This window comes from Xenopus laevis, chromosome 8L (genome assembly GCF_017654675.1).
Source record: "Xenopus laevis strain J_2021 chromosome 8L, Xenopus_laevis_v10.1, whole genome shotgun sequence".
Classification (NCBI taxonomy): Eukaryota; Metazoa; Chordata; class Amphibia; order Anura; family Pipidae; genus Xenopus; species Xenopus laevis.
In genome coordinates, this window is record NC_054385.1 from 126,638,050 (window position 1) to 126,650,111 (window position 12,062).

At 38.9% G+C, this 12,062-nt stretch overlaps 1 protein-coding gene across 5 annotated transcripts in view; it reads left to right on the plus strand.

Moving 5' to 3' along the window:
- Positions 1–12,062, plus strand: part of LOC108699414 (myelin-oligodendrocyte glycoprotein) — a 52,474-nt gene that overhangs the window by 23,055 nt on the left and 17,357 nt on the right. For all 5 annotated transcript variants that reach the window (XR_005963594.1, XR_005963593.1, XR_005963595.1 and 2 more), the window contains exons 2-4: positions 1,165–1,300; positions 8,423–8,496; positions 10,819–11,160. Coding sequence is in view for 1 of the 5 variants with exons in the window: in XM_041573607.1 (XP_041429541.1) it covers positions 1,165–1,300; positions 8,423–8,496; positions 10,819–11,160 (552 nt within the window). In the remaining 4 variants the exon portion in view is untranslated. The remainder of the gene's footprint in view (positions 1–1,164; positions 1,301–8,422; positions 8,497–10,818; positions 11,161–12,062) is intronic.

Consider the following 12,062-nt stretch of genomic DNA (forward strand, 5'->3'; position numbering starts at 1 on the left):
TTATAACAAGCAGGCAGGAGCCATTTTGTGGACACTGTTATTAAGACAAGTATCATCTCAGAATCTTGTTTGTGCACCAGAATGGCTACACATTTAAATGGTAAAGAGAACGCGGGAATGTGGGGAGAGCAGTGACGTCTAGTACAGGGGTCCGCAACCGCCTGGCCGTGGACACTCCCTCACTGGACCGACGAGCCCAGTGCACAGAAACGCGGCACGCCAAATTGGACGCCGGCGCGCCCCAAATTGGATGCTGACCCCCACCCCCCGGTCCTCGAAAAAAATAATTTTTGGGCCCAGTCCCCAGTCCAAAAAAGGTTGGGGACCCCTGGTCTAGTAAGTGCTGAATGGAAAGTGAAAGTAATTGTCTGCCCGGCCTCTATGCCCAGGGGCAGACAATATTTGATTGACAGTTGAGATTTTTAAAAGAGCTTACAACAGCTATGAATGCTTTAAAGGGATACTGTCATGGGAAAAAAACTATTTTTCAAAATGAATCAGTTAATAGTGCTGCTCCAGCAGAATTCTGCACTGAAATCCATTTCTCAGAAGAGCAAACAGATGTTTTTATATTCAATTTTGAAATCTGACATGGGGCTAGACATATTGTCAATTTCCCAGCTGCCCCAAGTCATGTGACTTGTGCTCTGATAAACTTCAATCACTCTTTACTGCTGTACTGCAAGTTGGAGTGATATCACCCCCTCCCTTTTCCCCTCCAGCAGCCAAACAAAAGAACAATGGGAAGGTAACCAGATAGCAGCTCCCTAACACAAGATAACAGCTGCCTGGTAGATCTAAGAACAACACTCAATAGTAAAATCCAGGTCCCACTGAGACACATTCAGTTACATTGAGAAGGAAAAACAGCAGCCTGCCAGAAAGCATTTCTCTCCTAAAGTGCAGGCACAAGTCACATGACCAGGGGCAGCTGGGAAATTGACAAAATGTCTAGCCCCATGTCAGATTTCAAAATTGAATATAAAAAAATCTGTTTGCTCTTTTGAGAAATGGATTTCAGTGCAGAATTCTGCTGGAGCAGCACTATTAACTGATTCATTTTGAAAAAAAAACAAAATAGAAATTGGGTTTCATGTTTACTTTGAAAAGGACTTTATTTATGCAGATTTTTGTGTCTTAACTTCATAAAAATTTACTTTGCAGACATTGCAACTGGTCCATCAATATGTGTATGCTGTCATAGAACCTTCACATCTTCTGATTCTAAAATGAGCCATGTTTCATCATATGCAGGTCCCACCCCTGCCTTACAAAAACATCATACACTTTTGGAATTCAGGTAGGTGAAACGGGTAAAATGGTTGTGCACACGCAGCTTAGTTATAAAAACAACACGCCAATTATGTTCTAGCTATAGCTTGTGTACAGACTCACAAAGATCACATTTGTTTTGGTTATAACAATAACAGATACAAATAGTTGAAGAAAAACATTGCATTGCCAGGGATGTGCTTTCATTACATTTCTTAAAGGAGAACTAACCCCTAAACATGAATTTAGCTAGAGATGCAGTATTTGTTATACTTTGTTATAGGGTGACTAAACCAATAGTAGCAGAGAGGTTTATAAAATAAACTAGACATTAAGCCCGTTAAGTTAACGGGCGCTAGAACGGGCCACCAGAGACGGTCCATGGGGCACATGCGCAGTAGCGCAATCCCACGGACACAGGGACTGGACGCAGAGACACTTCAACTTTATTATATAGGATATATATATATATATATATATATATATATATATATATATATATATATATATATATATATATATATATATATATATATCTCAAATAAAACATTGCTCAAGAAGTATGTTCAGCATATTATCTATTCAGGGGTGTACACTGCCCAGGTTTTAGCCCTGGAATTAAATGTATTAGTAATAATAATTAAACCAACAAATTCAAAGGCCAGATGATTGACAACTCGCTCTAGACAGTATATACAAAATGTGCTGTTGTAGCTGAGTGCAGATGGAGAGCTGTAAAAAATAGATGAGGGCGTCTGCTGACAACAAATACCCAATAAAACAGTCTCTATTACTACAAATGTGACACTGTATTCCATCCAGGTATTACCCGCCTAACCTTATCAACAGCCATTTTACTTTTCCCCTACCCATAGACAAAATCATGTAAAATCACCGCCCACTATTTCAATGGAACAAACCATCCATTCTTTCTTATGAATGCGCTCACAGGAGTAGACTGTTTTGTATTACCAGCTCGTGCTCTCGCTTACTGCAGGCACCCTATTGTTTTGAAATTACATGCGACATTTGGAGCCTAAGTGCGTGGATCAAAAAAAAGTTACTACCCCATTTCTTATGCGCAAGTGGTATGATCCGCACGTAGAGTACTGCGCAGGAGCAACGCGTGTTCAGCCACACAGGCGCTGCAGCGATTGAAGGCATACAAAATGGCGTCTACCGGTAAGTAAGTGGAGATGCTATCGTTATTACGGTAATTATCGATGCAATTGCTTTCCCGAAAGGCGTGTTCATCGTTTGACTATTTGTTTGGCTAGCCTAGTGTTTAATGATTACGTTTATGCGAAACGTAGTGGGGTTTGCTGCTTCCGCTTAGTTAGGCCTCGCTTCCAATGTGGCGTTAATGTTCGGTCTCTTATTGTGCAGTTCTCTGGTTGTACCTACCTTAGCTACACTCCCCAAGCGCTAGGTTAAAAGCACATGGCGAGCATCGTATTGTGACGTTGCAGTGTTGAGTAACAGATTCAACGCTCTTCTCCCCGAGTAGTTCTCTTCATTCATTGCTTGTTTTGATCGATATTGAGCCGGTTAGTAGCGCATTGGCACATGCGCAGTAGCGCATTTCCACGGACACAGGGACGGACTGGACGCAGAGACACTTGGATTTTATTATTATAGATGATCCAGGCCTTCAAAGCTGTCAGAAGCACCCCATTTTGGATCTTATTAGGTCATTTTGTGAGAGTCAGTGGCACTGCACATGCTCAATGTGCTCTGGGTTACTGAAAAGAAGTATAGCTTAGGGGTCATCGGAAATTATCAAGCAAAACATTAGTATAGGCTGATTCTTACATTCTGATGCAGAATGCTCTGATTTCTGAGCTGGAAACATTGCTAATTAGCCATGTCTTAGTAGAGAAAATATAGTCGCATTCAAATCAAGTTTTCCTCTGGAAAAAAAAAAGCTTGAATGTCAGGAAGGCAATTAACATATTCAAATGGTTCAATGGACCTCTGCCATTGACTTGTAAATGAACTCAGTAGGTTTCCATGGTCGAGGTGTGATAAATCTCTTATTCAAATTTACATTCGAGTTGGTGCTTTAAAATTCGAGTTTGTGAGTTTTGACACAAAAAAATTTGAATAATTTGAATTCAAAATTACAATTCTAACCTTAAAAAATCTGTTCCTAAGTGTGCACATATCCTGTACAGAAAGATAAATATGGCAGCATAGGTATTCCCCTGTACTAAGCACAATTCAGCAGTAACAGTCCAAGTTTGCTCATAGTCTGTATAGAGAGATCCCATAAAACTATGGCAGCATAGGTATTCCCTGTACTAAGCACAATTCAGCAGGAACAGTCCCCTAAATTTGCTCATAATCTGTACAGAGAGATCCCATAAAACTATGGCAGCATAGGTATTCCCTGTACTAAGCACAATTCAGCAGGAACACCCCTAAGTTTGCTCATAGTCTGTACAGCGAGATTCCATAAAACTATGGCAGCATAGGTATTCCCCTGTACTTAGCACAATTCAGCAGTAACAGCCCCCTAAGTTTGCTCATATTCTATTAAAATATGCTTAATTTTCATGAATAGAAGTGAAAGTAATTTAGAGAGGAAGGGGGAAGTGTAAAGAAAATACAGAAGAAATTGCATATATTTTTAAATATTAGATTTCCGGATAATGGATCTTACTGTAATTTGTACCTTCATTCATTACGTCTACTAGAAAATCATGTAAACATTAAATAAATAATAAACCCAATAGGCTGGTTTTGCTTCCAATTAATTAATTCTTAGTTGGGAACAAGCACAAGCTACTGTTTTATTATTACACAGAAAAAGGAAATCATTTTTAAAAAAGTGGATTATTTGGATAAAATTGAGTCTATGGGAGATGGCATTTCTGTAATTCTGAACTTTCTGGATAACTGGTTTCTGGATAATTGATCCTTTTTGCAAAAAGGATTGCATAAAAATAAGCAAGTTGGGAAATACATGAAAAAATGAGACTAGGGAATAAGAGACTTTGGAGGCAGAAGTAAAAGGGGATGTAATAGCCAAACACAATACAAAAAAAGTTAAAGAAATAGAGACACAAAGTGACATAAAAAGATCAGGGTTGCAGAAATGTGCAGAACAGAAAAAAAGAGTAAGAGTCAGGGTGGCCATACACAGGCCTGAAAAGCTGTTAGCATCGTATTGCTCAGTGTATGAGACCCTCCAGCAATATGGGGTGCCATTTTGTCCCAAATACATTCTGTATACAAAACTATTCCTAATACACAGAATGAATGTCTCTCATGTTATATAAGTATTTGTGACCATACACAGAAGAAAAAAAATATACAAAAGACTTATTTCTATTAAAGAATGAAAACAAAATCTGGTTAGTGCACAAAAGGATGTCATTATATCACAAACTCCATTCTGTACAGTTTAACAAGCAATCTGTCGCACAAATGTATAACCTCCATGTAACGGACACACTTATGTGCAAAGTTACTTACAGAATGAATTATGTAAAAACAAAGTTGGACATAATATATAATAGTGTAACTAACTAGTGCTTGTCAAGCTAGATTTGACTGACAAAATAGATATCTGTGACACAAAGCAAGATTTTATTGTACAGGATTCATTCTTTCCACAAAATGACAGTTTTGTTTCACAAAACAGATAAAATAACCATTCTGTAAACAACACTGTCAGTCACATTCCTGAACCAATAAGAACAAAGCTTATTGCCATATACAAACAAGTTGCCAGCTCTGCTCCACATGGCAAAGTATCTGACCTGCTATAGAGGGCGCCCTCTAATGTCCCCTGTGCTGCATAGTAATAAACATGAACAAACATTTCCTAAAAGAGCTGCTGTTAAACACTACAGGTTCATAAATGGAAGTTTTTACAAATGGCTGAGAAATATAATGCTGCACTTATAATGATTGTAGAGAAAGAAAAGTATGCAAAACGTATATAGATATGATCATTTTAGGTGATATGGCTATTCTTATTGTAGTAACCTGCTTGTGTGGCCATTTTGGTTAAGGGCATTCCTGCTGTTTTGCCATTATCTTATGACTCACTCCTGTTCCTCTTCCTGTCTAAGCTGAGAGCAATTATGGGACAGGCCACACCCACCTGCCATATTGTATTAAATGTACTAGAAGTTACTGTGCTTGTCTGGCTGCTTTGCCTGACTCTCAGAGAAAGTTATAAGTTTTGTATATGATAGTTAGACTCCAATGTCTCCTCCTAGCTGTAATCTTGCACCAATTGACTTGTAGTAGTCTCTTAATAATGTGCTTAGCTATAGTTCAACTACTACATAATAGCTTTAGCCAGAGACTTGGTACTGATCATGTGCACTGTCACACATTGTGTATAGTATGATGTGTAGGTTATAAGCCACTCCTGAGTACTGTATGTAAACAAAAGGCTTCAGGACTTCAACTTCAACTCCTTTAGTGAATTTGGGTCTTTTCGCCGCTTCGGGACTTCAGCTTCGTGTCTTTGGCACTTCGCATTCGATAATATGCGAAATGGCCGCATGGCTCGGGCGCTCATAAAGGGGACCCGGCTCTTTGAAAAATGCAGCACTTCTGCGCCCCCCTTCAGGCCCGGAACACTTGTCTCCCCTGCTGGTGGCCCTGGACATGCATGTGACATGGGCACAGTTGTGCTCTCTGCTCTAGTGTTGTGTCCCCTCGACCCACTCTGATGTGAAAGGGTTAAGCACTGGGCAGGTAAGGGGACGGCATCATTAGAGTCTTTTGTTATAAATAAATATAAAGCATTGTATAGCTTGTTGCTTCTATATAAATAGATTATGATCCCCTAAAATTGCCCCTGCCTAAATGACCCCCTTTTGTTTACACACAGTACTCAGGAGTGGCTGCTCATATAACCTACACATCATACTATAGAGAATGCGTGGTCATACCTCCCAACATTTTGGAAGTAAAAAGAGGGACAAAAAATGTTTTTGTCATGTAGCGCGGCAATTTTTTTTTGACCACACCCATTTTTGTGGCCACATGCCGTAATTACCATGTTAATTTTACAAAGTTTGGCAGGTTATAAAAGTTTGAAAATATTTCTCCTTATCTAAACTGTTAAAATTACTTATTTTCTTATCTCTATCTCAAAATTGTTACAAAGTATCTTAGTTGCACCTGTTAGCTGTACTGGCCTCTCTGCCAAAAGCCAATTAAGTACGAAATTTTGGACACAATAAAGCTCTTTACACTTTGAATTGGTGCCTGCTGGAAGTCTGCGTTCATTGAGTGCCTGCTCCTTTTTACATTTCGGTTTGTCCGCCCCCTATGCTGAGGGCTCAGGGCAGTGCACCTGGGCCACTTCCCTTACGTGGTGAGTAATTAGTTTACCACATTGAAGTAACCATACTACAGATGACTTCTTGTAAGTTAGAAATTTTGTTTCTTATTCTGGCTGTTCAGTGCAGAGAAAAGAGGGACTTTCCAGTACAAATGAGGGACTGCAGGCTGAGCTGTTAAAAGAGGGACTGCCCCTCCAAAAAAGGGACAGTTAGGAGGTATGTCATACCTCCCAACATTTTGGAAATAAAAAGAGACAAAATTTTTTTTTGCATGTAGTGCAGCAATTTTTTGACCACACCCATTTTGTGGCAGCACCCCCTAATTACCATGTTCATTTTACAAAGTTTGGCAGGTTATAAAAAATTGAAAATATTTCTCCTTATCTAAACTGTTAAATTTACTTATTTTCTTATCTCAAAATTGTTATAAAGCATCTTAGTTGCACCTGTTAGCTGTACTGGCCTCTCTGCCAAAAGCCAATTAAGTGAGAAACTTTGTTTCTTTTTCTGGCTGTTCAGTGCAGAGAAAAGAGGGACTTTTCTCAGGTTGAGTTGTCAAAAGAGGGACTGTCCCTCTGAAAAAGGGACAATTGGGAGGTATGTGTGCACATGATCAGTCCCAAGTCTCTGGCTAAAGCTATTATGTAGTAGTTGAACTATAGCTAAGCACATTATTAAGAGACTACTACAAGCCAATTGGTGCAAGATTACAGCTAGGAGGAGACATTGGAGTCTAACTATCATATACAAAACTTATAACTGTCTCTGAGAATCAGGCAAAGCAGCCAGACAAGCACAGTAACTTCTGGTACTTTTAATACAATATGGCAGGTGGGTGTGGCCTGTCCCATAATTGCTCTCAGCTTAGACAGGAAGAGGAACAGGAGTGAGTCATAAGATAATGGCAAAACAGCAGGAATGCCCTTAACCAAAATGGCCACACAAGCAGGTTACTACAATAAGAATAGCCATATCACCTAAAATGATCATATTTATATAAGTTTTGCATACTTTTATTTTTCTACAATCATTATAAGTGCAGCATTATATTTCTCAGCCATTTGTTAAAATTTCCATTTATGAACCTGTAGTGTTTAACAGCAGCCCTTTTAGGAAATGTTTGTTCATGTTTATTACTATGCAGCGGAGGGGACATTAGAGGGCGCCCTCTATAGCAGGTCAGATACTTTGCCTTAGCCATGTGGAGCAGAGCTGGCCACTTCTCATCTTGTTTGTATATGGCAATAAGCTTTGTTCTTATTGGTTCAGGAATGTGACTGACAGTATTGCTTCACAGAATGGTTATTTTATCTGTTTTGTGAAACAAAACTGTCATTTTGTGGAAAGAATGAATCCTGTACTATAAAATCTTGCTTTGTGTCACAGATATCTATTTTGTCAGTCAAATCTAGCTTGACAAGCACTAGTTAGTTACACTATTATATATTATGTCCAACTTTGTTTTTACATAATTCATTCTGTAAGTAACTTTGCACATAAGTGTGTCCGTTACATGGAGGTTATACATTTGTGAGACAGATTGCTTGTTAAACTGTACAGAATGGAGTTTGTGATATAATGACATCCTTTTGTGCACTAACCAGATTTTGTTTTCATTCTTTAATAGAAATAAGTCTTTTGTATATTTTTTTTCTCTGTGTATGGTCACAAATACTTATATAACATGAGAGACATTCATTCTGTGTATTAGGGATATTTTTGTATACAGAATGTATTTGGGACAAACGGCACCCCATACCAGCAGGGTTCCCCAATGAATGTTTGCCCAAAAATTGTCCAGATGTTGTTCAGTCTTAAAATTCCCCTATTTCCCATTACAGATTATTCTGTGGTTTACAGAGGATTACAATTGTCTTCTTAATTCTCTGTTCCCTGTTAAACGAATCTCTCTCAGGTAAGTGCTTTTTATACCCAGAATGTCTCTATGTCAGTAGTTAATGTTCATCCAGAATTTGTAACTATACAATGACTGTTAGGCTGATGGTGGTGCCTTGGCACATACTCCCATTTAAAAGTGTTAAGTTTGTAGCAGTTGTCAGGTAGATATCACTTTGGTGTGGGCACAGCATCATCTGACACAGACATGCCATTTTTTTATCCATATGAATATGAAGCCAAGTATTGTGTGAATACAGATAATTTAGTATTTATTCCACCCACCCTCGGCTCAGTGCGCACATGGTTTTATAAACTGCACACAAAAGATACTTTTTGTGAACATGCACAAATTTGTTTTTTAGAGGGGACATTAACCATAATGGGAAAATTTATCAAAACCAACACCCTGAAAGTTTTAGGGGCAGATTTATCAATGCGAGATTAGAGCTCTCCACAGAAAACCTAACACACTTTCTATTGTTTCTATGGGATTTTTAAAGCATTTTTTTAGTGGGTGAAAATTCAAGTTCACCATTTATATATACATCTAAAAATAACATAAAAATGAATAGAAAGTGGTGAGTTTTTTTTTTTCCGGCGAGCTCTAATCTCACATTGATAAATCTGCCCCAAAAACTTTCATAGCATTGGTTATACCACCATACAAAAGTTGCAGCTACCAAGTACATCTGTAATTATATTATAATCACGTGAAACTCACAACCAACCCTGATATGAGACCCACCACCCAAAGTTTTACCCACTAAGACCCGCTACCCAGGCCCGCCATCAGGGGGGGAGAGGGGGGTACAGGTGGCCTGGGCATGAAGAGGGGGCCCGGCAGTGCTGCACTTCCGAAAGAGCCGGGCCCCCCTTGACAGCTCCGAAGCCGTGCGGCCATTTCTGAAGTCACAATCAGCCAAAATCCGGAAGTGCTGAAAAGCCGAAGTCCCGAAGCAGCAAAGAGACTCAAAGCCACGAAAATAGCCGAAGCCGAACTCCCAAAGCGGCAAAAAGACTCAAAGTCACGAAAACAGCCGTAATTGAAGTCCTGAAGCGGCAAAAAGATCCAAAGTCACAAAAGGAGGCAAAGTTGAAGTCCTGAAGCCACGAGTTCAATTCTACTGAACACAGCTTTGTGCTTTTTATTTTTTTTGTAACCCCCTGGCCACCAATGTATTATTTTAATACTCTAAAGGCCCCTGCCATCAATGTTTTTTTTAAAAAAATATTCTCTGGGGCCCCAATTTTTTTTTTTTAACTTGTAAGGGGGGCCCTGACCACCAATTTTTAAAACACTTAAGGGGGGCCCTGGCACCACAGTTATAAGGGGGGCCTGACCATCAATAGCATTTTTATAACTTGTGTGGGGGGGGGTTACCTCTTTTAGCACTGATGTCCGTGTGGGCTTTTAACTGTTGTGTGGAGTGGCCGGGATCTAATGGCGGCCCTGCTGCTACTGACCCAGAACTACCTTACCCGCAACCCAATCCACTGACCACAATTCAACCAATAGTGCTGTTGCTTTAAAGAATCGCCATCCTCAGTTCTGTGACATTAAAAATATGAATATAGACAGATATTCTCTGTGAATTGTCCTATTATCAACTAAACTTGGTGACATCAACTTTTACCTTCAGTTCCAGACAATCCAGAGATGTTGGGAAATTGAACAGAGAATATGCTTGCATCCCTGATTCCACAGTCTGATCAGGCGCAACATTCCCTCTAATACTATTTTTTTTTTTGTGGGGGGTGCTGTTTGCACACTTTTAAATGTTGTGTGGTAGATAAGTGACTGGATTAGAATAGGCATGAATTATTTTCACACAAAATTCACAAAACAAGGAAGTAAAAAATTGTTTCCACTTTTTCCTTTCCCACCCCTAATTTGCATATGCAGATTCAGTTCAGGCAGGCACAAGGATTTGGCCTTAATTTGCATATGCTAATTAGGCGTCCGATTTGGTTCGGTATTTGGCAGAATCTTTCACAAAAGATTCGGGAATTCAGCTAAATCCCAAATAGTGGATTCCCTGCATCCCTACTTTCAAGATTAGGGGGATTTCACTAATTCTATATATATCTATATCATTCGTTTAATTATGTACTATTTTTCATTTCACTTTTGGTGGAAAGTCTTGGCTTGCTCAGTAACACTACATCCAACTTTCATATCCATAAAGAAACAGAAAATACCTGTACCAGAAGTAGTTCTGATTCTTATTTTTTTGGATATATGTCAGTACATTCTCTTCTTTCATTACATTTTGATGAAATAGCTGTATGTGTTTTTGTCATTAAAGTGTAAGTTTTAACTGTCTTTACATTTTTACAGTGAGGTTTGAGGTGTCATCAGCAGAATTAGTATCAGTAACAGTTGGGTCAGATGTGGTGTTACCTTGTCGTCTGACCCCTGAGATGAACGCAGAGAACATGGAGATCCGTTGGTTTAAGTCGAAGTTTAAGCCATGTGTTCATCTTTATTATAATGGGAAAGATGATTACACAGACCAGATGCCAGAGTTTACAGAGAGAACAGAACTGATAAAAGAGAACATCACTAGAGGAGTTTTACTTTTAAAGATCCATAAAGTCACAGTTCAGGATTCAGGGGAATATCATTGTTTTGCCGGGTCCAGTGAACATCATGAGAGTGCAATAGTAGAGCTACTTATAGGTACGTATGCAAAGTTTTAACAAAATACTTAATTTTTGTTTGAAATTATGTATACAGTCCAGAAACTTCTTTTATATGTGAAGGATCATATTTAAATTGCATTGTCCGGCAGAGCTACATCTTGAATTGGTAAGGTTTTAGCCACCCCTAAAAAAGTGAGCCTGTTTTTTAACTCAGTTACATCATTTAGTTGGGTTGAAAAAAGACGGAAAAGTCCATCAACCCCTCCAAATGAATCCCAGCACAGATATGTACATACACACTCACAGTGACCCCTCCATACACTCACATAAGCTATATATACCCATATCTATTATAGTTTATCACTGTGTTCTCTAAAAATGGATCAAGATAAACTCATTGTGTAAAGGCACCTGAACAGTTCCAAAGCCAGGGAGAATGTATGAATCAGTTCAGCAGAGCAACCCAATTAACCCTGTTAATGCTGATTTCCATCAGTAATCCCCTTTCTCTCTCTGCTTGAGGCTTATTTGCACATCAAAATTCCTTGTATCCAAAAGATAGCTGTCCCAAAGGCTTGCTTTTCTGTAAAAAAATTTCTTTATTTAAATTATCATTAAAATTTTTTGGTTACATTCAATCCCCCCAGGCCCACCTTACGCGTTTCGCACCCTCCGGCGCTTAGTCATAGGTGTATCTGTAGACCACACAACCTCTGCGGGATTTATACCCTGTCAGTCCCTCCCACTTTGTTTAAAACCAATCAAAATCTTTGAGGGATTAACCCTATTGTGTTAATTACTCTTCAACCATGCCTATATGGGGTTTTTTTCATATTTTTCTTACGTTAATATTTATAAATCCAATTACTAAGTATATATAATAGTCACTATTTATAAATTCAGTCCTTAGATATGTATAATAGTGTATCTCACAAAAAT